Genomic DNA, 26,918 nt, shown 5'->3' on the forward strand with positions numbered 1-26,918 from the left:
CCCCTTGCAAGAAGGTCTGAACTTCCGGCAGTATAGCCAACTTCTTTTGGAAGAAGATTGAAAGAGCTGAAATTTGAACCTTAATGGATCCCAGATGTAAGCCTTGACCCACTCCAGCCTGCAGGAAACTAAAAAATCTTCCCAAGTGAAAAGCAGCAGATGGATATGTCTATTCCTTGCATCAGGAGACGTCTCTCCGCCATATGATGATAGTGGTTTTGACGTCACAGATTTTCTGGCTTGCACCATAGTGGCAATGACCATTTTGGAAAGTCCCATGTGAGCTAGGATGTTCCGCTTACTTCCATGCCGTCAACCGAAGCTACCGTAAGTCCGGGTAGACAAACGGTCCTTGTTGAAGAAGATCTCTTCCGAGTGGTAGAGGCCAAGGGTCTTTAACGGACATGTCCCGAAGATCTGCGTACCACGGTCTCCGTGGCCAATCAGAATTGCTTGTACTCCTTGATGCCGAATCCTCTTGAGCACCTTTGAATTTGCATACACTGCACACGCCTGAGGGTCTCCGGTTCGTGAGCAATAGGAGCAAAGTTTCTTGTTGAGGCGAGATGCCATCATGTCGATCTGGGGGCAACCCCACCAGTCGATTATCTGTTGAAACACTTGAGGATGTAGGCCCCACTCCCCTGGGTGGAGATTGTGGCGACTCAGGAAGTCCACTTCCCAATTGTTCACTCCCAGAATGAAGACTGCGGACAGTGCTAGTGCATTTCTTTCCGCCCAGAGGAGTATTCTTGATACTTCTCGCATGCAGGCCGTGCTTTTTATCCCTCCTTGTCAATTGATGTATGCCACAGCCGTGGCGTTGTCCGACTGTACCTGAATTGATTGATCCCGGAGCAGAAGGGAGGCCTGAATAAGGGCATTGTATATAGCCTGAACTTCCAGGATGTTGATCGGAAGAAGAGCCTCTTGGGAAGACCACATGGGTGACAGCCCCCTTTCCTCTCAGACTCGCATCCGTCGTGAGGAGAATCCAATTCTGAATTCCGAAGCGTCGACCTTCCTGGAGATTTTAAAACTGCAGGCACCACAGGAGTGAAATCCTGGCCCGGGGTGACAGTTGAATCATCCAGTGCATCTGAAGATGGGAACCGGACCACTTGTTCATGAAGTCCAGTTGAAAAGTTCTGGCATGGAACCATCCATACTGGATGGCCTCGTACGAGGCCACCATCTTTCCCAACAATCTTATGCAAAGATGAATGGAAACGCGAGTCGGGCGGAGAACCATGCGAACCATTTCCTGGAGAGTACTCACTTTGTCCTCTGGGAGGAACACTTTATGCGCTACAGTATCCATTAGCATTCCCAGAAACAGGAGCCGCTGAGATGGCTCCAGGTGGGACTTCTGTAGATTGAGGATCCACCCGTGGTGTGACAGAAGATGTATAGTGCGATCTACTGTATATGGAGCTGTAGGAGATCTCTGGAACTCGCTTTTATCAAGAGATCGTCCAGGTAAGGGACCAAGTTGACCCCCTGGACCCTGAGCTGGAACATCAGGCATGCCAGGTCGATACCGGGTTATTAGTGCGGTGTGAAAGGGGAATAAAAGGGTCCTTGAAAAATAACTCAGGTTGTTCGACCTGGGAATCTGAACATTGTAGCTACCAAGATTGGACCCAGGTAACGATGCAGTGTAAACAGCTTGACCCTGGTTATGTTTATAAGCTGCTGATTGGCTGTGTATGCAGAGGTTCGCCTTAAGGGAGGATCTGTGAGTGATATGCAGGGTAGACCCAGGTTCAGTAAATGGGGCTGACCTGGGAATAACTTGGGTCCAATGTGCAGTGTAAACAGGGTTTGACCAAGGTTGGAACGGTGTCCAAAAACCTGTGTCGAACCTGGGTTTTTGGTGTAAAAGTGGTACTAGCTTCCAATGTAGAATTAGCTGTGATGCAGTGGCCGAGGCTATTACTGAAGCCTGCACTTGATGCAGATTTCAGTTTACCTCCTCCTGAGGCTGCCACAAACACATTAACCCATAGCTCCGAAACCTATGGGTAACGCGTGTTAGCTTCTGACTTATTACAACAGGAAATGGGGTTGTAATTGAAAATCTCAGAGTGCAAAACTCTGATGCTACAACTCTTTTCCTCCTGCAGTAAGCTTTCGAGGCTGATTGAATCCGGCCCTTGGAATGTTTTCCTATGAAGATCAGGCTTTCTGTTCTACTTGTATTATAAAGCTGCAATACACATTGTTATTGTTTTTTTGTATCAGCACAGTTTGGGATATTCTCCTAATCCTCCGCCTTTGCTTCGCTAGGAGGCTGGCTGCGCAGTCTCTTAGCATTTCAGCAGTCAAGTGTGTTTCTGAGGATATGGTCACCTGATCAGAATCCTCCCCTCCACAGAGCCGGTCCTAGGCATAGGCGAACTAGGCAAAAGCCTAGGGCATTTGGCATGCTTAGGGGCACCAGCAGCTTCTGCTGATTAAAATGATATGCGGCATGCCTATACTGTGTGTGTAGCATTTTGTATGCAGATACAGCCACAGTCAAACACAGTATATAGGCATGCTGCATATCATTTTAATTAGCAGAAGCTGCTTGTCTAGCTACATAGCAATGCAAATAAGATGCATTTGCATAAAAAAAATGTGCCCGCCCTGATGGCAGCAGAGCTGCCAGCTGACGCATGCCAGGCATCTCCTGCTGCATGGCGCATTGAGGCAAGATTTATGAGAACACATCTGTATCCAAACAGAGGCAGAGGACACAGTGTTAGTTAGTGCTGTGTGTGAGTGGGTTGGTTGTGCAATAGTATTCGGCATACAGTATGTGTAAGAGGCATTATGCGTGTCATGTGTATAAATGCATTAATAATGTGCAGCAAATGTGTAAGGGGCACTATGTGTTTCATTATGTGTATAAATAAATTAATAATGTGCAGCATATATGTACGGCACACTATGGGGTAAATTTACTAAGATGGGAGTTCTATTAAAGATGTTGTCTATAGCAACCAATCAGATTCTACTTCTCATTTATCTAGCACCTTCTAGAAGATAATACCTGGAATCTGATTGGTTACTATAGGCAACATCTCATCTTAAATAGAACTCCCATCTTAGTAAATTTACCCCTATTTGTGTTATTAGGTGTATAAGGGCATTAATAATGTGTGGCATATGTGTAAGGGGTAATGTGTGTGTCATTATGTGTATAAGGGCATTAATAATGTGTGTCTTATGTGTAAGGAGTACTATGTGTGTCATTATGTGTATAAGGGCACTAATAATTTGCAACATATGTGTAAGGGACACTAATAATGTGTGCCATATGTGGTATTACGTGTATAAAGGCATTACTAATGTATGGCATTATGTGCATAAGGTGCTCTACTGTGTGGCGTTACGTATAGAAAGGGCACTACTGTGTGGTCTAATGTGAATAAAGAACAATATGGTGTGGTGTAATGTGAATAAGGAGCAATTCAGTGTGATGTACAGTAGTGTGAATAAGGGGCCCTACTGTGAGGAGTAACGTTTATAAGATAAAGTGGTACAGGTTGAGTATCCCATATCCAAATATCCGAAATACGGAATATTCCGAAATACGGACTTTTTTGAGTGAGAGTGAGATAGTGAAACCTTTGTTTTCTGATGGCTCAATGTACAAAAACTTTGTTTAATACACAAAGTTATTAAAAATATTGTATTAAATGACCTTCAGGCTGTGTGTATTAGGTGTATATGAAACATAAATGAATTGTGTGAATGTAGACACACTTTGTGCATTAAACAAAGTTAAAAAAAATATTGGCTATAATGACCTTCAGGCTGTGTGTATAAGGTGTATATGTAACATAAATGCATTCTGTGCTTAGTCTTAGGTCCCATCACCATGATATCTCATTATGGTATGCAATTATTCCAAAATACGGAAAAATCCGATATCCAAAATACCTCTGGTCCCAAGCATTTTGGATAAGGGATACTCAACCTGTACTACTGTGTGATGTAACGTGAATTAGGGACACTATCGCATGACAAAATGTGAATAAAGTTGCAGTACTGTGTGGCGTAATTTGAATTTGGGGTACTATTATGTGGCCATGCCCCTTGCCAGCAAAACATGCCCCTTTTTGGGCTGTGCGCCGAATGTGCGCACTGTTCCTATTTAAAATATAGGTGGAAGGAATACCAAACGAGGACTGCTATGGGTGAGGGGTGATGGTTCTGGGAAAGGGGTGCAGGGTCATATGCGGAACTAGCGGTGGTGCTAAGGGGCACCAGCCAAAATCTTGCCTAGGACATCATATTAGTTAGGGCCGGCTCTGCCCCTCCATGTACATGCTGGTGGAAGGAGTAGTGGGATTGTGCTGTGAATGAGCAGAGGGGCATTTGTCTTATTTCAAGTGGCTGTGGTTGCCTTGGTAGTTGCAGGATGCTCGGCAGACTGCAAATGTATCTATTTATTTATTACCAGTTATTTATATAGCGCACACATATTCCTCAGCGCTTTACAGAGAATATTTGCCCATTCACATTAGTCCCTGCCCCAGTGGAGCTTACAATCTATATTCCCTACCGCATGTACACACAGACACATTCACGCTAGAGTTCATTTTTGTTAGGAGCCAATTAAGCTACCAGTATATTTTTGGATTTATAAATAGCGGCTTAAAAAAAATGACCAGTAATATGTGACTTCTTACAGCAAACTAGTTCAGTGTAAACAAAATAAGCGGAGCAGATGACTGGATACGAGCTAACAAAGTAGTGGAAGTATAAAGCAAATATTTTCAAGGTTATTGGCATCTTAAGAAGAAAATATTAAGTGATTCACACAGAATGGATTAAATATACATCATATACACATTGTAGCATGTAAATATACACAACTATTTCTATATGTCTGCTGTGCAAAATTTCACGCACAGAATTTGACAATAATATATCTAATAATAATGTCTAATAGTTATAAATATTGATAAATACATATATTCACACAATAGGGCAACAATCAGCTGAGGTGGTCATATAAATGTCCAGTGGTACTAGTACAAGCCTGTGATTGTCAATCATTTAAAATCAATGCAGAGTTAATGAAGTAGGAAACTACATTATACTATATGACTATAAAACATTCCCACTACAGAGAGGAAGAAGATGAGCACAGACAGTAACTGAACAAGTCCACACCAACATTGTAAACATAGCAGAAACGTGATGTCGGTAAAAGAAGACAAACAGGGCAGCTTCAGTTTATAGTGCCCAAGAAATACTCTGTGGCTTTCCATAGGCTGAGACTCAATTACCATAAATGGGTTAAAAAAAAAAAAAAACCCTAACATTACCCAAAATTGACGATTTTTTTGTCATTATCAAATTTAGTAAATAATATCTATTTAAAAAACTGATTCATTATAATTCTATAAACAAATATGCAGATGGACAGACTGGTAGGCGATCCTATTAGGACTGTTTATCGCAGCCACACCTCTAACAGTAACTACAACCGAGAAATAGAAGGGAAGTCGCAGCTCCCCTGATCCCGGCCTGCAGGAAGACTGTTTTCCTGCAGCCGCAGATGGGTGATCGTTTTGAACACTGGCCAATGGGAGGAGGCTGGGAGGAGGTTGCCCACTTTGGAGTGGTAGTATCTGAGGAGGCCATGCCAGGCAACTAGTTAACACTTAGGGGTATATCCAATTACTCGCGGTAATGATATCGCCCATGCTATCCTATAAACCCCGCTAAGCTGGCACAAGCTGCGGCTTATTTGGGTTTTTCTGTACTGCACCAGGTACTGGCTCCTGACAGCTCCCGGTGCAGCTCTCCATCTACGGCTTCTCCCAGTCACGACTGCTTTTCCATCATGTGACCACTGCCGGGGGTGGAGGAAGAGGGTGGATGTGGGTCACAGCGCTGCCCCAGCCTTCCCACCGGGGATCCCAGTGCTGAGTGCCGGCTCCTAAGCCGCGGCACCCTCACTGAAACCCAGCCTGCTGTTGCTCTGGCGGGAATGGGACACTGCAGGTTGCCGCGGTTATCAGGGATTTTGTTCCACCTGTCTCGGGCAGGCGAAACAAAATCTCCGGAAACAGCTTGAAAACTGGTCTGTTACTCACAAAAACACACAGGTTTCACTGAACCTGTGTGTTTTCGGGAGGAAACCTGTTTTTACGGGAGATCCCAATTGTATAGCCTGTAAAAAAAAAGCATCAGTTTTTCGCACCCGATGTTTTATCTCCTGTAATAGGATACCGCCCTTATCCTATCATATGACACTATCTAACGAAACCATATCCAAATGGCTCATTTCCCATTCGGCTATTGAATACAGCACATGTCAGAGGTGGAATTTGGCCTGCAGTCTTGCCAGTCCCATGTCATCCTTATCACAAAGCAGAATTAATTGATATTCGTCATCACAACTCTATTCGTATATTATATAATTCTACTAATCTCTGATTATTGCTATGTTGCCCAATGGTGAAGCAAAAGCGCTATTTATAAGATTAGAGTTTCAGAAATGAGCATATTAGGTTAATGGCCTGTTCCATGGCAAGATCCAGTTTGCACTATTCTGCTCATGTCTAGGAAGAACAGATTCGGCTTTAGGGGCTCATGACCTCTACAGGCCACAAGTTATTTTTTTTATAGATTCTGATGCTTGTTATAAAAGGTTATAGTTTAAGCATATGCAAACTGCTGCACATTTGTGATGTGTCTTAAGAGATGATGAAAAAGTATTGCAGCTTTCATTGTCCCTGGTAACTATTATAAAACTAAATAGAGTGCACAGTACAAGAGGTTAGCAGTGGGATGTTATAGAAGGTTATGCTGCCTCCTCACACAATGACAGGGTACAATTTGCCTTTAGAACATTGCTGTTAAACACTGTGTGTGTACTCTCCAGATTGGAATTCTAAGACAGCAAAACATCCAAGGTTACTTCTGACTCATGTAACCCATAACACAACTGACAGCTAAAGTACCTGCAGCGTTTCCCGGGAAACATATGCGATCTGCTGTTCTGAGAGAGGCCCAGTTACTGTGGGGGGAAAAAAAGAACATTATTTTCCATTAGTCCAATAATACAAGATGCTATATTGTGCAGATACTGGCTGAAGAAGTTACCTACATTAACCATGCAGGTTGATTTTTTCCAATATATTTTCAAAAAACAAACTCCAGAACATAGTCATTTAGGCTGGAACCTGCCTGGTTTGGCCCGTTCCCGACAATGGCAATACGACTTTCTTTATAGTCGAATTGACACTGTCGGAAACGGGGCTAAAACCTGTCCGACTTTCTTTATAGTCGAATTGACACTGTCGGAAACGGGGCTAAAACCTGTCGGGTTTGGCTGCGCTTCCAACAGCCAACGTGGATTCCGACAATCCATGTGATTTCCGCCTTGAGGGAAAAGAGCTGCCGACATTGAATAGGTCGGAAACCCTTCCGACCTAAAGTTGTCGGAAGCTGCCGTCTTTCCGGCAAGACGGCAGCTTCCGACAATTATTGAATACACCCATAAGACAGATAAACACTCTGCTGTATGTTTATTGTTCTATACAGAAGACCACTGCTAAATAATGCTGAGTAATGTGTTTTCTGTGTTCAAGGAACATTCTTGTGTTCCAGGCACTACAGGTTGAGAATCCCTTATCCAAAATGCTTGGGACCAGAAGTATTTTGGATATCGGATTTTTCCGTATTTTGGAATAATTGCATACCATAATGAGATATCATGGCGATGGGACCTAAGTCTAAGCACAGAATGCATTTATGTTACATATACACCATATACACACAGCCTGAAGGTCATTTTAGCCAATATTTTTAATAACTTTGTGCATTAAACAAAGTGTGTGTACATTCACACAATTCATTTATGTTTCCTATACACCGTATACATACAGCCTGAAGGTCATTTAATACAATATTTTTAATAACTTTGTGTATTAAACAAAGTTTGTGTACATTGAGCTATCAAAAAACAAAGGTTTCACTATCTCACTCTCAGTGAAAAAATTCCGTATTTCGGAATATTCCGTATTTCGGAATATTTGGATATGGGATACTCAACCTGTACTAGTACTGTGATAAAAAAAATAAAGTAAGACTGAAAAGGGAAAGGGGGTTGCCTAAGTACTGATCACAACTAATCATATTGTCCTCATATAAATGTAAGTCTATTCCAACTACTGTACAATAGGCCACATCAGCTATCTATACCAAGGGTCAACAATGCTACATCCCTTGAGTTCCTCCGTCAACACTGTAATGCACAAAACCAACCAAAACATTTCTGGAGTACAACCGCCATTACAACATATACAAACATACAATACAAGGTAATAGATGGGTACTAAACTGTCAGTAACTTCCCTGTCCTTCATGTTCTGAACTGTGTTTGCTTAGGTCAGATTTCTAACTTGTAGTTTGGATAAGAAGCCATCCGAATATTGTACTTGGACTGTGAGCAGGACTGCCTGTGGGGTGTAGTATGGTATGCCGGCGGCCGGGCTCCCGGCGACCAGCATACCGGCGCCGGGAGCACGACCGCCGGCATACGGACAGCGTGGTGAGCGCAAAGGAGCCCTTGCGGGCACGCTGCCCTCGCCACGCTGCGGGCACGGTGGCGTATTCTCCCTCCAGGGGGGTCGTGGACCCCCACGAGGGAGAATATCTGTCGGTATGCCGGGTGTCGGGATTCCGGCGCCGGTACACTGTGCGCCGGGATCTCGACATTCGGCATACTGAAGACCACCCCTACCTGTGTCAGTGTTCAATTAAACGAAGCACAGGCTTCACTGGGTGTGCTGGTAAGGTTGCTACATGTTATGTGGCTGGCTGGCTTCAGGTCTGTACTTCTCCTGAGAACCTGTATCATATGTCCCTGATAAAAGTATATTAAAGTTATATAATAGCAACTCAATATGAAGGCCACGTTTGGGTTCCCCGGTTGAAAAGGATCTAGTGCATCAAAAAGGCAACATATGTGAGGAAATGAGGTGGTGCAAAACAGGAAACATACACACAGTCGGAGATGGAATGACCCAGTGGGTGCCTCTCAAAACATCCTTAAGTGGCAGATTGTGGCACTGGTGCCAAGAGTTGCCAACAGCATTGTTATGTTACTCTCCCTCCAGCAATTGTGTGAAAAGAGATCAAAGTTTTGATGTACAACCACCAGCTCTAACCAAGACAGGACTGATTAACAGCAACTTTTTTTATTTATTATTATTAAATGTTTTTACCATGGTAGATATCTTGTAAGGAACCTCCACCACAGAACTCCATGCATATCCATAACTTATCGCGCCTGTGAGGAGAAAATTGGGCAAAGTTATAAATCAGAGAATTATTAATGCTTACTTTCATGTTTGAAAGTACTAAATGCACAATTTAACAGAAACCGCATGTGATAAAAACAGCATCTAATAAATTATTATTATTATCCTTTATTTATATGGCGTCACAAGGGTTCCGCAGCACCCTATTACAGAGTACATAAATAATCAAACCGGAAAACAGCAACTTACAGTTGATGACAGTATAGGACAAGTACAGGGTAAATAAACATAGTAACATCAGCAGATGACACTGGAATAAGTATCAGGTGGCAGAAGACTGCTGGAGTTGATGCAGTTGAAGATTATTAAAGTAAGAAAGGATAAGCATATGAGGGAAGAGGGCCCTACTCGTGAGAGCTTACATTCTAAAATACACTGTGTAATAGAAATAGCATGTAATAAAAACGTCATGTGAATAAAAATAAGATTTTACTTACCGATAAATCTATTTCTCGTAGTCCATAGTGGATGCTGGGGACTCCGTCAGGACCATGGGGGATTAGCGGCTCCGCAGGAGACAGGGCACAAAAATAAAGCTTTAGGATCAGGTGGTGTGCACTGGCTCCTCCCCCTATGACCCTCCTCCAAGCCTCAGTTAGGATACTGTGCCCGGACGAGCGTACACAATAAGGAAGGATTTTGAATCCCGGGTAAGACTCATACCAGCCACACCAATCACACCGTACAACTTGTGATCTGAACCCAGTTAACAGTATGACAAACGTAGGAGCCTCTGAACAGACGGCTCACAACAATAACAACCCGATTTTTTTGTAACAATAACTATGTACAAGTATTGCAGACAATCCGCACTTGGGATGGGCGCCCAGCATCCACTACGGACTACGAGAAATAGATTTATCGGTAAGTAAAATCTTATTTTCTCTGACGTCCTAGTGGATGCTGGGGACTCCGTCAGGACCATGGGGATTATACCAAAGCTCCCAAACGGGCGGGAGAGTGCGGATGACTCTGCAGCACCGAATGAGAGAACTCCAGGTCCTCTTTAGCCAGGGTATCAAATTTGTAGAATTTTACAAACGTGTTCTCCCCCGACCACGTAGCTGCTCGGCAGAGTTGCAATGCCGAGACCCCTCGGGCAGCCGCCCAGGATGAGCCCACCTTCCTTGTGGAATGGGCCTTGACAGATTTAGGCTGTGGCAGGCCTGCCACAGAATGTGCAAGTTGAATTGTGCTACAAATCCAACGAGCAATCGTCTGCTTAGAAGCAGGAGCACCCAGCTTGTTGGGTGCATATAGTATAAACAGCGAGTCAGATTTTCTGACTCCAGCCGTCCTTGAAATATATATTCTCAATGCCCGGACAACGTCCAGCAACTTGGAATCCTCCAAATCGCTAGTAGCCGCAGGCACCACAATAGGCTGGTTCAGATGAAACGCTGACACCACCTTAGGCAGAAAATGAGGACGCGTCCGCAGTTCTGCCCTGTCCGAATGGAAAATCAGATATGGGCTTTTATACGATAAAGCCGCCAATTCTGATACTCTCCTGGCTGAAGCCAGGGCCAGTAGCATGGTTACTTTCCACGTAAGATATTTCAAATCCACCGATTTGAGTGGCTCAAACCAATGGGATTTGAGAAAATCCAAAACTACATTAAGGTCCCACGGAGCCACAGGGGGCACCACCGGGGGCTGTATATGTAGTACTCCTTTAACAAAAGTCTGGACTTCAGGAACTGAAGCCAATTCTTTCTGGAAGAAAATCGACAGGGCCGAAATTTGAACCTTAATGGACCCCAATTTGAGGCCCATAGACAATCCTGTTTGTAGGAAATGCAGGAATCGACCCAGTTGAAATTCCTCCGTGGGGACCTTCCTGGCCTCACACCACGCAACATATTTTCTCCAAATGCGGTGATAATAAGAATTTACTTACCGATAATTCTATTTCTCGTAGTCCGTAGTGGATGCTGGGGACTCCGTCAGGACCATGGAGAATAGCGGCTCCGCAGGAGACAGGGCACAAAAGTAAAAGCTTTAGGATCAGGTGGTGTGCACTGGCTCCTCCCCCTATGACCCTCCTCCAAGCCTCAGTTAGGATACTGTGCCCGGACGAGCGTACACAATAAGGAAGGATTTTGAATCCCGGGTAAGACTCATACCAGCCACACCAATCACACTGTACAACCTGTGATCTGAACCCAGTTAACAGCATGATAACAGCGGAGCCTCTGAAAAGATGGCTCACAACAATAATAACCCGATTTTTGTAACAATAACTATGTACAAGTATTGCAGACAATCCGCACTTGGGATGGGCGCCCAGCATCCACTACGGACTACGAGAAATAGAATTATCGGTAAGTAAATTCTTATTTTCTCTGACGTCCTAAGTGGATGCTGGGGACTCCGTCAGGACCATGGGGATTATACCAAAGCTCCCAAACGGGCGGGAGAGTGCATATGACTCTGCAGCACTGAGTGAGAGAACTCCAGGTCCTCCTCAGCCAGGGTGTGCCCCTGACCAAGTAGCAGCTCGGCAAAGTTGTAAAGCCGAGACCCCTCGGGCAGCCGCCCAAGATGAGCCCACCTTCCTTGTGGAATGGGCATTTACATATTTTGGCTGTGGCAGGCCTGCCACAGAATGTGCAAGCTGAATTGTACTACACATCCAACTAGCAATCGTCTGCTTAGAAGCAAGAGCACCCAGTTTGTTGGGTGCATACAGGATAACAGCAAGTCAGTTTTCCTGACTCCAGCCGTCCTGGAAACCTATATTTTCAGGGCCCTGACAACATCTAGCAACTTGGAGTCCTCCAAGTCCCTAGTAGCCGCAGGTACCACAATAAGCTGGTTCAGGTGAAACGCTGACACCACCTTAGGGAGAAACTGGGGACGAGTCCGCAGCTCTGCCCTGTCCGAATGGACAATCAGATATGGGCTTTTGTGAGACAAAGCCGCCAATTCTGACACTCGCCTGGCCGAGGCCAGGGCCAACATCATGGTCACTTTCCATGTGAGATATTTCAAATCCACAGATTTGAGCGGTTTAAACCAATGTGATTTGAGGAATCCCAGAACTACGTTGAGATCCCACAGTGCCACTGGAGGCACAAAAGGGGGTTGTATATGCAGTACTCCCTTGACAAACTTCTGGACTTCAGGAACTGAAGCCAATTCTTTCTGGAAGAAAATCGACAGGGCCGAAATTTGAACCTTAATGGACCCCAATTTGAGGCCCATAGACACTCCTGTTTGCAGGAAATGCAGGAATCGACCGAGTTGAAATTTCTTCGTGGGGCCTTCCTGGCCTCACACCACGCAACATATTTTCGCCACATGTGGTGATAATGTTGTGCGGTCACCTCCTTCCTGGCTTTGACCAGGATAGGAATGACCTCTTCCGGAATGCCTTTTTCCCTTAGGATCCGGCGTTCAACCGCCATGCCGTCAAACGCAGCCGCGGTAAGTCTTGGAACAGACATGGTACTTGCTGAAGCAAGTCCCTTCTTAGCGGCAGAGGCCATGAGTCCTCTGTGAGCATCTCTTGAAGTTCCGGGTACCAAGTCCTTCTTGGCCAATCCGGAGCCACGAGTATAGTTCTTACTCCTCTACGTCTTATAATTCTCAGTACCTTAGGTATGAGAAGCAGAGGAGGGAACACATACACCGACTGGTACACCCACGGTGTTACCAGAACGTCCACAGCTATTGCCTGAGGGTCTCTTGACCTGGCGCAATACCTGTCCAGTTTTTTGTTCAGGCGGAACGCCATCATGTCCACCTTTGGTCTTTCCCAACGGTTCACAATCATGTGGAAGACTTCCCGATGAAGTCCCCACTCTCCCGGGTGGAGGTCGTGCTGAGGAAGTCTGCTTCCCAGTTGTCCACTCCCGGAATGAACACTGCTGACAGTGCTATCACATGATTTTCCGCCCAGCGAAGAATCCTTGCAGTTTCTGCCATTGTCCTCCTGCTTCTTGTGCCGCCCTGTCTGTTTACGTGGGCGACTGCCGTGATGTTGTCCCACTGGATCAATACCGGCTGACCTTGAAGCAGAGGTCTTGCTAAGCTTAGAGCATTGTAAATTGCTCTTAGCTCCAGTATATTTATGTGGAGAGAAGTCTCCAGACTTGATCACACTCCCTGGAAATTTTTTCCTTGTGTGACTGCTCCCCAGCCTTTCAGGCTGGCATCCGTGGTCACCAGGACCCAGTCCTGAATGCCGAATCTGTGGGCCTTTAGTAGATGAGCACTCTGCAGCCACCACAGAAGAGACACCCTTGTCCTTGGAGACAGGGTTATCCGCTGATGCATCTGAAGATGCGATCCGGACCATTTTTCCAGCAGATCCCATGAAAAGTTCTTGCGTGAAATCTGCCGAATGGAATCGCTTCGTAAGAAGCCACCATTTTTCCCAGGACCCTTGTGCAATGATGCACTGACACTTTTCCTGGTTTTAGGAGGTTCCTGACTAGCTCGGATAACTCCCTGGCTTTCTCCTCCGGGAGAAACACCTTTTTCTGGACTGTGTCCAGAATCATCCCTAGGAACAGCAGACGTGTCGTCGGAGACAGCTGCGATTTTGGAATATTTAGAATCCACCCGTGCTGTCGTAGAACTACTTGAGATAGTGCTACTCCGACCTCCAACTGTTCTCTGGACCTTGCCCTTATCAGGAGATCGTCCAAGTAAGGGATAATTAAGACGCCTTTTCTTTGAAGAAGAATCATCATTTCGGCCATTACCTTGGTAAAGACCCGGGGTGCCGTGGACAATCCAAACGGCAGCGTCTGAAACTGACAGTGACAGTTTTGTACCACGAACCTGAGGTACCCTTGGTGAGAAGGGCAAATTGGGACATGGAGGTAAGCATCCTTGATGTCCAGGGACACCATATAGTCCCCTTCTTCCTGGTTCGCTATCACTGCTCTGAGTGACTCCATCTTGATTTGAACCTTTGTATGTAAGTGTTCAAATATTTCAGATTTAGAATAGGTCTCACCGAGCCGTCTGGCTTCAGTACCACAATATAGTGTGGTATAATACCCCTTTCCTTGTTGTAGGAGGGGTACTTTGATTATCACCTGCTGGGAATACAGCTTGTGAATTGTTTCCAATACTGCCTTCCTGTCGGAGGGAGACGTTGGTAAAGCAAACTTCAGGAACCTGCGAGGGGGAGACGTCTCGAATTTCCAATCTGTACCCCTGGGATACTACTTGTAGGATCCAGGGGTCCACTTGCGAGTGAGCCCACTGCGTGCTGAAACTCTTGAGACGACCCCCCACCGCACCTGTTTGTACGGCCCCAGCGTCATGCTGAGGACTTGGCAGAAGCGGTGGAAGGCTTCTGTTCCTGGGAATGGGCTGCCTGCTGCAGTCTTCTTCCCTTATGGGGACGAAAGGACTGAGGCTGAAAAGACGATGTCTTTTTCTGCTGAGATGTGACTTGGGGTAAAAAAGGTGGATTTTCCAGCTGTTGCCGTGGCCACCAGATCCGATGGACCGACCCCAAATAACTCCTCCCCTTTATACGGCAATACTTCCATGTGCCGTTTGGAATCTGCATCACCTGACCACTGTCGTGTCCATAAACATCTTCTGGCAGATATGGACATCGCACTTACTCTTGATGCCAGAGTGCAAATATCCCTCTGTGCATCTCGCATATATAGAAATGCATCCTTTAAATGCTCTATAGTAAATAAAATACTGTCCCTGTCAAGGGTATCAATATTTCCAGTCAGGGAATCCGACCAAGCCACCCCAGCGCTGCCCATCCAGGCTGAGGCGATCGCTGGTCGCAGTATAACACCAGTATGTGTGTATATACTTTTTAGGATATTTTCCAGCCTCCTATCAGTTGGCTCCTTGAGGGCGGCCGTATCTGGAGACGGTAACGCCACTTGTTTTGATAAGCGTGTGAGCGCCTTATCCACCCTAAGGGGTGTTTCCCAACGCGCCATAACTTCTGGCGGGAAAGGGTATACCGCCAATAATTTTCTATCGGGGGAAACCCACGCATCATCACACACTTCATTTAATTTATCTGATTCAGGAAAAACCACATGTAGTTTTTTCACACTCCACATAATACCCTTTTTTGTGGTACTTGTAGTATCAGAAATATGTAACATCTCCTTCATTGCCCTTAACAAGTAACGTGTGGCCCTAAAGGAAAATACGTTTGTTTCTTCACCGTCGACACTGGAGTCAGTGTCCGTATCTGTGTCTGTGTCGACCGACTGAGGTAAAAGGACGTTTTAACGCCCCTGACGGTGTTTTAGACGCCTGGACAGGTACTAATTGGTTTGCCGGCCGTCTCATGTCGTCAACCGACCTTGCAGCGTGTTGACATTATCACGTAATTCCTTAAATAAGCCATCCATTCCGGTGTCGACTCCCTAGAGAGTGACATCACCATTACAGGCAATTGCTCCGCCTCCTCACCAACATCGTCCTCATACATGTCGACACACACGTACCGACACACAGCACACACACAGGGAATGCTCTGATAGAGGACAGGACCCCACTAGCCCTTTGGGGAGACAGAGGGAGAGTTTGCCATCACACACCAAAAACGCTATAATTATACAGGGACAACCTTTATATAAGTGTTTTTCCCTTATAGCATTTTAATATATATAGTCATATCGCCAAATAAGTGCCCCCCCTCTCTGTTTTAACCCTGTTTCTGTAGTGCAGTGCAGGGGAGAGCCTGGGAGCCTTCCCACCAGCATTTCTGTGAGGGAAAATGGCGCTGTGTGCTGAGGAGAATAGGCCCCGCCCCCTTTTCGGCGGGCTTCTTCTCCCGTTTTTCTGAGACCTGGCAGGGGTTAAATACATCCATATAGCCCCCAGGGGCTATATGTGATGTATTTTTAGCCAGAATAAGGTACTATCATTGCTGCCCAGGGCGCCCCCCCCAACGCCCTGCACCCTCAGTGACCGCTGCTATGAAGTGTGCTGACAACAATGGCGCACAGCTGCAGTGCTGTGCGCTACCTTATGAAGACTGAAAAGTCTTCTGCCGCCGGTTTCTGGACCTCTTAACTTTTCGCCATCTGCAAGGGGGTCGGCGGCGCGGCTCCGGGACGAACCTCAGGGTGAGACCTGTGTTCCGACTCCCTCTGGAGCTAATGGTGTCCAGTAGCCTAAGAAGCCAATCCATCCTGCACGCAGGTGAGTTCACTTCTCTCCCCTAAGTCCCTCGATGCAGTGAGCCTGTTGCCAGCAGGACTCACTGAAAATAAAAAAAATAAAAACCTAACAAAACTTTTACTCTAAGCAGCTCTTTAGGAGAGCCACCTAGATTGCACCCTTCTCGGCCGGGCACAAAAATCTAACTGAGGCTTGGAGGAGGGTCATAGGGGGAGGAGCCAGTGCACACCACCTGATCCTAAAGCTTTTACTTTTGTGCCCTGTCTCCTGCAGAGCCGCTATTCCCCATGGTCCTGACGGAGTCCCCAGCATCCACTTAGGACGTCAGAGAAAATGTTGTGCAGTCACCTCCTTCCTGGCTTTAACCAGTGTAGGAATGACCTCTTCCGGAATGCCTTTTTCCCTTAGAATTCGGCGTTCAACCGCCACGCCGTCAAACGCAGCCGCGGTAAGTCTTGGAATAGACACGGTTCCTGCTGAATCAGGTCCCGCCTTAGAGGTAGAGGCCACGGATTTTCCGTGAGCATCTCCTGAAGTTCCGGGTACCAAGTTCTTCTTGGCCAATCCGGAGCCACGAGTATCGTTCTTACTCCCCTTTGCCGTATAATTCTCAGTACTTTGGGTATGAGAGGCAGAGGAGGAAACACATACACTGACTGGAACACCCACGGTGTTACCAGAGCGTCCACAGCTATTGCCTGAGGGTCTCTTGACCTGGCGCAATACCTGTCCAGTTTTTTGTTGAGGCGAGACGCCATCATATCCACCTTTGGTTTTTCCCAACGGTTCACAATCATGTGGAAGACTTCTGGATGAAGTCCCCACTCTCCCGGGTGTAGATCGTGTCTGCTGAGGAAGTCTGCTTCCCAGTTGTCCACTCCCGGAATGAACACTGCTGACAGTGCTATCACATGATCTTCCGCCCAGCGAAGAATCCTTGCAGCTTCTGTCATTGCTCTCCTGCTTCTTGTGCCGCCCTGTCTGTTTACGTGGGCGACTGCCGTGATGTTGTCCGACTGGATCAACACCGGCTGACCCTGAAGCAGGGGTTTTGCCAGACTTAGAGCATTGTAAATCGCTCTTAGCTCCAGTATATTTATGTGAAGAGACATCTCCAGGCTTGACCATACTCCCTGGAAGTTTCTTCCCTGTGTGACCGCTCCCCAGCCTCTCAGACTGGCATCCGTGGTCACCAGGACCCAGTCCTGTATGCCGAATCTGCGGCCTTCTAACAGATGAGCACTCTGCAACCACCACAGAAGAGACACCCTTGTCCGAGGCGATAAGGTTATCCGCTGATGCATCTGCAGATGCGATCCGGACCATTTGTCCAGCAGATCCCACTGAAAAGTTCGTGCGTGGAATCTGCCGAATGGGATTGCTTCGTAAGAAGCCACCATCTTTCCCAGGACTCTTGTGCATTGATGCACAGACACTTTTCCTGGTTTTAGGAGGTTCCTGACAAGTTCGGATAACTCCTTGGCTTTCTCCTCCGGAAGAAACACCTTTTTCTGAACCGTGTCCAGAATCATTCCCAGGAACAGCAGACGTGTTGTCGGGGTCAACTGAGATTTTGGAAAATTCAGAATCCACCCGTGTTGTTGCAGCACTACTTGGGTTAGTGCTACTCCGTCCTCCAGCTGTTCTCTGGACCTTGCCCTTATCAGGAGATCGTCCAAGTAAGGGATAATTAATACGCCTCTTCTTCGCAGAAGAATCATCATTTCGGCCATTACCTTGGTAAAGACCCGAGGTGCCGTGGACAATCCAAACGGCAGCGTCTGAAACTGATGACGACAGTTTTGCACCACGAACCTGAGGTACCCTTGATGTGAAGGGCAAATTGGGACATGCAGGTAAGCATCTTTTATGTCCAGGGACACCATAAAGTCCCCTTCTTCCAGATTCGCTATCACTGCTCTGAGTGATTCCATCTTGAACTTGAATTTTTGTATGTACAGGTTCAAAGATTTCAGATTTAGAATAGGTCTTACCGAGCCGTCCGGCTTCGGTACCACAAATAGCGTGGAGTAATACCCCTTTTCCTGTTGTAGGAGGGGTACCTTGACTATCACCTGCTGAGAAAACAGCTTGTGAATGGCTTCCAATACCGTCGCCCTGTCTGAGGGAGACGTTGGCAAAGCAGACTTTAGGAACCGGCGAGGGGGAGACTTCTCGAATTCCAACCTGTAACCCTGAGATACTACCTGCAGGATCCAGGGGTCCACCTGTGAGCAAGCCCACTGCGCGCTGAAATTCTTGAGTCGACCCCCCACCGTTCCTGAGTCCGCTTGTAAAGCCCCAGCGTCATGCTGAGGGCTTTGCAGAACCCGCGGAGGGCTTCTGTTCCTGGGAAGGAGCTGCTTGCTGCCCTCTCTTACCCTTTCCTCTGCCTCGGGGCAGATATGACTGTCCTTTTGCCCGCTTGTTCTTATAGGACCGAAAGGACTGCGGCTGAAAAGACGGTGTCTTTTTCTGTTGGGAGGGGGTCTGAGGTAAAAAGGTGGATTTCCCGGCCGTTGCCGTGGCCACCAGATCCGATAGACCGACGCCAAATAATTCCTCCCCTTTATACGGCAATACTTCCATATGCCGTTTGGAATCCGCATCACCTGACCACTGTCGTGTCCATAAACTTCTTCTGGCAGATATGGACATCGCACTTACTCTCGATGCCAGAGTGCAAATATCCCTCTGAGCATCTCGCATATAAAGAAAAGCATCCTTTAATTGCTCTAAAGTCTGTAAAATACTGTCCCTATCCAGGGTATCAATATTTTCAGTCAGGGAATCCGACCAGACCACCCCAGCACTGCACATCCAGGCTGAGGCGATGGCTGGTCGCAGTATAACACCAGTATGTGTGTATATACTTTTTAGGGTAGTTTCCAGCCTCCTATCAGCTGGATCCTTGAGGGCGGCCGTATCAGGAGACGGTAACGCCACTTGTTTTGATAAGCGTGTGAGCGCCTTATCCACCCTAAGGGGTGTTTCCCAACGCGCCATAACTTCTGGCGGGAAAGGGTATACCGCCAATAATTTTCTATCGGGGGAAACCCACGCATCATCACACACTTCATTTAATTTATCCGATTCAGGAAAAACCACATGTAGTTTTTTCACACTCCACATAATACCCTTTTTTGTGGTACTTGTAGTATCAGAAATATGTAACATCTCCTTCATTGCCCTTAACAAGTAACGTGTGGCCCTAAAGGAAAATACGTTTGTTTCTTCACCGTCGACACTGGAGTCAGTGTCCGTGTCTGTGTCGACCGACTGAGGTAAAAGGACGTTTTAACGCCCCTGACGGTGTTTTAGACGCCTGGACAGGTACTAATTGGTTTGCCGGCCGTCTCATGTCGTCAACCGACCTTGCAGCGTGTTGACATTATCACGTAATTCCTTAAATAAGCCATCCATTCCGGTGTCGACTCCCTAGAGAGTGACATCACCATTACCGGCAATTGCTCTGCCTCCACACCAACATCGTCCTCATACATGTCGACACACACGTACCGACACACAGCAGACACACAGGGAATGCTCTATTGAAGACAGGACCCCACTAGCCCTTTGGGGAGACAGAGGGAGAGTTTGCCAGCACACACCCAAGCGCTATAATATATATGGGAACAACCCTATATAAGTGTTGTATCCTTATAGCAGCTTAAATATAGTAATATCGCCAAAAAAAGTGCCCCCCCTCTCTGTTTTACCCTGTTTCTGTAGTGCAGTGCAGGGGAGAGTCCTGGGAGCCTTCCTCACAGCGGAGCTGAGCAGGAAAATGGCGCTGTGTGCTGAGGAGAATAAGCCCCGCCCCCTATTTCGGCGGGCTCTTCTCCGGAGTTTGTGAGATCTGGCAGGGGTTAAATACATCCATATAGCCTCAAGGGCTATATGTGATGTATTTTTAGCCATAAAAAGGTATTATACATTGCTGCCCAGGGCGCCCCCCCAGCGCCCTGCACCCTCCGTGACCGCTGTGTGAAGTGTGCTGACAACAATGGCGCACAGCTGCAGTGCTGTGCACTACCTCAGGAAGACTGAAAAGTCTTCTGCCGCCTGCTTCTGGACCTCTTCCATCTTCGGCATCTGCAAGGGGGGTCGGTTCCGACTCCCTCTGGAGCTAATGGTGTCCAGTAGCCTAAGAAGCCAATCCATCCTGCACGCAGGTGAGTTCACTTCTCTCCCCTAAGTCCCTCGATGCAGTGAGCCTGTTGCCAGCAGGACTCACTGAAAATAAAAAACCTAAAAACTTTTTCTAAGCAGCTCTTTAGGAGAGCCACCTAGATTGCACCCTGCTCGGACGGGCACAAAAATAAGAATTTACTTACCGATAATTCTATTTCTCGGAGTCCGTAGTGGATGCTGGGGTTCCTGAAAGGACCATGGGGAATAGCGGCTCCGCAGGAGACAGGGCACAAAAGTAAAGCTTTCCGATCAGGTGGTGTGCACTGGCTCCTCCCCCTATGACCCTCCTCCAAGCCAGTTAGGTACTGTGCCCGGACGAGCGTACACAATAAGGGAGGAATTTTGAATCCCGGGTAAGACTCATACCAGCCACACCAATCACACCGTACAACTTGTGATCTAAACCCAGTTAACAGTATGATAACAGCGGAGCCTCTGAAAAGATGGCTCACAACAATAATAACCCGATTTTTGTAACTATGTACAAGTATTGCAGATAATCCGCACTTGGGATGGGCGCCCAGCATCCACTACGGACTCCGAGAAATAGAATTATCGGTAAGTAAATTCTTATTTTCTCTATCGTCCTAGTGGATGCTGGGGTTCCTGAAAGGACCATGGGGATTATACCAAAGCTCCCAAACGGGCGGGAGAGTGCGGATGACTCTGCAGCACCGAATGAGAGAACTCCAGGTCCTCCTTAGCCAGGGTATCAAATTTGTAGAATTTAGCAAACGTGTTTGCCCCTGACCAAGTAGCTGCTCGGCAAAGTTGTAAAGCCGAGACCCCTCGGGCAGCCGCCCAAGATGAGCCCACCTTCCTCGTGGAATGGGCATTTACATATTTTGGCTGTGGCAGGCCTGCCACAGAATGTGCAAGCTGAATTGTATTACACATCCAACTAGCAATAGTCTGCTTAGAAGCAAGAGCACCCAGTTTGTTGGGTGCATACAGGATAACAGCAAGTCAGTTTTCCTGACTCCAGCCGTCCTGGAACATATTTTCAGGGCCCTGACAACATCTAGCAACTTGGAGTCCTCCAAGTCCCTAGTAGGTGCAAGGCACCACAATAAGCTGGTTCAGGTGAAACACTGACACCACCTTTAGGGAGAGAACTGGGGACGAGTCCGCAGCTCTGCCCTGTCCGAATGGACAAACAGATATGGGCTTTTTTGAGAAAAAACCACCAATTTGACACTCGCCTGGTCCAGGCCAGGGCCAAGAGCATGGTCACTTTTCATGTGAGATGCTTCAAATCCACAGATTTGACTGGTTTTAAACCAATGTGATTTGAGGAATCCCAGAACTACGTTGAGATCCCACAGTGCCACTGGAGGCACAAAAGGGGGTTGTATATGCAATACTCCCTTGACAAACTTCTGGACTTCAGGAACTGAAGCCAATTCTTTCTGGAAGAAAATCGACAGGGCCGAAATTTGAACCTTAATGGACCCCAATTTGAGGCCCATAGACACTCCTGTTTGCAGGAAATGCAGGAAACGACCGAGTTGAAATTTCTTTGTGGGGCCTTCCTGGCCTCACACCACGCAACATATTTTCGCCACATGTGGTGATAATGTTGTGCGGTCATCTCCTTTCTGGCTTTGACCAGGGTAGGAATGACCTCTTCCGGAATGCCTTTTTCCCTTAGGATCCGGCTTTCCACCGCCATGCCGACAAACGCAGCTGCGGTAAGTCTTGGAACAGACATGGTACTTGCTGAAGCAAGTCCCTTCTTAGCGGCAGAGGCCATAAGACCTCTGTAAGCATCTCTTGAAGTTCCGGGTACCAAGTCCTTCTTGGCCAATCCGGAGCCATGAGTATAGTTCTTACTCCTCTACGTCTTATAATTCTCAGCACCTTAGGTATGAGAAGCAGAGGAGGGAACACATACACCGACTGGTACACCCACGGTGTTACCAGAACGTCCACAGCTATTGCCTGAGGGTCTCTTGACCTGGCGCAATACCTGTCCCGTTTTTTGTTCAGACAGGACGCCATCATGTCCACCTTTGGTATTTCCCAACGGTTTACAATCATGTGGAAAAAACTTCCCGATGAAGTTTCCACTCTCCCGGGTGGAGGTCGTGCCTGCTGAGGAAGTCTGCTTCCCAGTTTCCATTCCCGGGATGAAACACTGCTGACAGTGCTATCACATGATTTTCCGCCCAGCGAAAAGTCCTTGCAGTTTTTGCCATTGCCCTCCTGCTTCTTGTGTCGCCCTGTCTGTTTACGTGGGCGACTGCCGTGATGTTTTTCCCACTGGATCAATACCGGCTGACCTTGAAGCAGAGGTCTTGCTAAGCTTAGAGCATTATAAATTTACCCATAGCTCAAGTATATTTATGTGGAGAAAAGTCTCCAGACTTGATCACACTCCCTGGAAATTTTTTCCTTGTGTGACTGCTCCCCAGCCTCTCGGGCTGGGCTCCGTGGTCACCAGCATCCAATCCTGAATGCCGAATCTGCGGCCCTCTAGAAGATGAGCACTCTATAACCACCACAGGAGAGACACCCTTGTCCTTGGATATAGGGTTATCCGCTGATGCATCTGAAGATGCGATCCGGACCATTTGTCCAGCAGATCCCACTGAAAAGTTCTTGCGTGAAATCTGCCGAATGGAATTGCTTCGTAGGAAGCCACCATTTTTACCAGGACCCTTGTGCAATGATGCACTGTTTTTAGGAGGTTCCTGACTAGCTCGGATAACTCCCTGGCTTTCTCTTCCGGGAGAAACACCTTTTTCTGGACTGTGTCCAGAATCATCCCTAGGCACAGCAGACGTGTCGTCGGGATCAGCTGCGATTTTGGAATATTTAGAATCCACCCGTGCTGTTGTAGCAGTATCCGAGATAGTGCTATTCCGACCTCCAACTGTTCCCTGGACTATGCCCTTATCAGGAGATCGTCCAAGTAAGGGATAATTAAGACGCCTTTTCTATGAAGAAGAATCATCATTTCGGCCATTACCTTGGTAAAGACCCGGGGTGCCGTGGACAATCCAAACGGCAGCGTCTGAAACTGATAGTGACAGTTCTGCACCACGAACCTGAGGTACCCTTAGTGAGAAGGGCAAATTTGGGACATAGAGGTAAGCATCCCTGATGTCCCGGGACACTATATAGTCCCCTTCTTCCTGGTTCGTTATTACTGCTCTGAGTGACTCCATCTTGATTTGAACCTTTGTAAGTGTTCAAAAAAATTTTTAGAATAAGTCTCACCTAGCCTTCTGGCTTCAGTACCACAATATAGTGTGGAATAATACCCCTTTTCTTGTAGTAGGAGGGGTAATTTAATTATCACCTGCTGGGAATACAGCTTGTGAATTTTTTCCCATACTGCCTCCTTGTCGGAGGGAGACCTTGGTAAAGCAGACTTCAGGAGCCTGCGAAGGGGAAACGTCCAATCTGTACCCCTGGGATACTACTTGTAGGATCCAGGGGTCCTGTACGGTCTCAGCGCCATGCTGAGAACTTGTCAGAAGCGGTGGAACGCTTCTGTTCCTGGGAATGGGCTGCCTGCTGCAGTCTTCTTCCCTTTCCTCTATCCCTGGGCAGATATGATCTTATAGGGACAAAAGGACTGAGGCTGAAAAGACGGTGTCTTTTTCTCTATCGTCCTAGTGGATGCTGGGGTTCCTGAAAGGACCATGGGGAATAGCGGCTCCGCAGGAGACAGGGCACAAAAAGTAAAGCTTTAGGATCAGGTGGTGTGCACTGGCTCCTCCCCCTATGACCCTCCTCCAAGCCAGTTAGATTTTTGTGCCCGGACGAGAAGGGTGCAATCTAGGTGGCTCTCCTAAAGAGCTGCTTAGGAAAGTTTAGCTTAGGTTTTTTATTTTACAGTGAGTCCTGCTGGCAACAGGATCACTGCAACGAGGGACTTAGGGGAGAAGAAGTGAACTCACCTGCGTGCAGGATGGATTGGCTTCTTGGCTACTGGACATCAGCTCCAGAGGGACGATCACAGGTACAGCCTGGATGGTCACCGGAGCCTTGCCGCCGGCCCCCTTGCAAATGCTGAAGTAAGAAGAGGTCCAGAATCGGCGGCAGAAGACTACTCAGTCTTCTAAAGGTAGCGCACAGCACTGCAGCTGTGCGCCATTTTCCTCTCAGCACACTTCACACGGCAGTCACTGAGGGTGCAGGGCGCTGGGAGGGGGGCGCCCTGGGAGGCAAATGAATACCTATTTTGGCTAAAAATACCTCACATATAGCCTCCGGAGGCTATATGGAGATATTTAACCCCTGCCAGAATCCGTTAAGAGCGGGAGACGAGGCCGCCGAAAAAGGGGCGGGGCCTATCTCCTCAGCACACAGCGCCATTTTCCCTCACAGAAAGGCTGGAGGGAAGGCTCCCAGGCTCTCCCCTGCACTGCACTACAGAAACAGGGTTAAAACAGAGAGGGGGGGCACTAATTTGGCGATATGCTTATATATATATTAAGATGCTATAAGGGAAAACACTTATATAAGGTTGTCCCTATATAATTATAGCGTTTTTGGTGTGTGCTGGCAAACTCTCCCTCTGTCTCTCCAAAGGGCTAGTGGGTCCTGTCCTCTATCAGAGCATTCCCTGTGTGTGTGCTGTGTGTCGGTACGTGTGTGTCGACAGGTAGGAGGACGATGTTGGTGAGGAGGCGGAGCAATTGCCTGAAATGGTGATGTCACTCTCTAGGGAGTCGACACCGGAATGGATGGCTTATTTAGGAAATTACGTGATAATGTCAACACGCTGCAAGGTCGGTTGACGACATGAGACGGCCGACAAACAATTAGTACGGTCCAGACGTCTCAAAAACACCGTCAAGGGTTTTAAAACGCCCGTTTACTTTAGTCGGTCGACACAGACACAGACAGGGACACTGAATCCAGTGTCGACGGTGAATAAACAAATGTATTCCTTATTAGGGCCACACGTTAAAGGCAATGAAGGAGGTGTTACGTATTTCTGATACTACAAGTACCACAAAAGAGGGTATTATGTGGGATGTGAAAAAACTACCATAGTTTTTCCTGAATCAGATAAATTAAATAAAGTGTGTGATGATGCGTGGGTTCCCCCCGATAGAAAATTATGGGCGGTATACCCTTTCCCGCCAGAAGTTAGGGCGCGTTGGGAAACACCCCTTAAGGTGGATAAGGCGCTCACACGCTTATCAAAACAAGTGGCGGTACCGTCTATAGATAGGGCCGTCCTCAAGGACCAGCTGACAAGGCTGGAAAATATAATAAAAAGTATATACACACATACTGGTGTTATACTGCGGCCAGCGATCGCCTCAGCCTGGATGTGCAGAGCTAGGGTGGCTTGGTCGGATTCCCTGACTAAAAATATTGATACCCTTGACAGGGACAGTATTTTATTGACTATAGAGCATTTCTATATATGCGAGATGCACAGAGGGATATTTGCACTCTGGCATCATGAATAAACGCGATGTCCATAACTGCCAGAAGATGTTATGGACACGACAGTGGTCAGGTGATGCAGATTCCAAACGGCACAGTATGGCCGTATACAGGAAGAGGACTTGTTTGGGGTCGGTCCATCGGACCTGGTGGTCACGGCAACTGCTGGAAAATCCACCGTTTTTTACCCTAAGTCACATCTCTGCAGAAAAAGACACCGTCTTTTCAGCCTCAGTCCTCTCGTCCCTATAAGATCATATCTGCCCAGGGATAGAGGAAAGGGAAGAAGACTGCAGCAGGCAGCCCATTCCCAGGAACAGAAGCGTTCCACCGCGTCTGACAAGTTCTCAGCATGGCGCTGAGACCGTACAGGACCCCTGGATCCTACAAGTAGTATCCCGGGGGTACAGATGGGAATGTCGAGACGTTTCCCCTTCGCAGGCTCCTGAAGTCTGCTTTACCAAGTCTCCCTCCGACAAGGAGGTAGTATGGGAAAAAATTCACAAGCTGTATTCCCAGCAGGTGATAATTAAATTACCCCTCCTACTACAGAAAAGGGGTATTATTCCACACTATATTGTGGTACTGAAGCCAGAAGGCTAGGTGAGACTTATTCTAAAAAATTTTTTTTGAACACTTACAAAGGTTCAAATTAAGATGAAGTCACTCAGAGCAGTGATAACGAATCAGGAATAAGGGGACTATATAGTGTCCCGGGACATCAGGGATGCTTACCTCTATGTCCCAAATTTGCCCTTCTCACTAAGGGTACCTCAGGTTCGTGGTGCAGAACTGTCACTATCAGTTTCAGACGCTGCCGTTTGGATTGTCCACGGCACCCTGGGGTCTTTA

General features: G+C 47.2%; 1 protein-coding gene across 7 annotated transcripts in view; it reads right to left on the reverse strand.

The window, feature by feature from the left end:
* Positions 1 to 26,918, reverse strand: part of MAP4K3 (mitogen-activated protein kinase kinase kinase kinase 3) — a 691,402-nt gene that overhangs the window by 323,049 nt on the left and 341,435 nt on the right. For all 7 annotated transcript variants that reach the window (XM_063918040.1, XM_063918039.1, XM_063918038.1 and 4 more), the window contains exons 4-5: positions 9,237 to 9,301; positions 6,969 to 7,024 (exon numbers count right to left, since the gene is read on the reverse strand). In XM_063918040.1, the coding sequence (XP_063774110.1) occupies positions 6,969 to 7,024; positions 9,237 to 9,301 (121 nt within the window). The remainder of the gene's footprint in view (positions 1 to 6,968; positions 7,025 to 9,236; positions 9,302 to 26,918) is intronic.

This window comes from Pseudophryne corroboree, chromosome 4, assembly GCF_028390025.1.
Source record: "Pseudophryne corroboree isolate aPseCor3 chromosome 4, aPseCor3.hap2, whole genome shotgun sequence".
In the NCBI taxonomy this organism is placed as follows: domain Eukaryota; kingdom Metazoa; phylum Chordata; class Amphibia; order Anura; family Myobatrachidae; genus Pseudophryne; species Pseudophryne corroboree.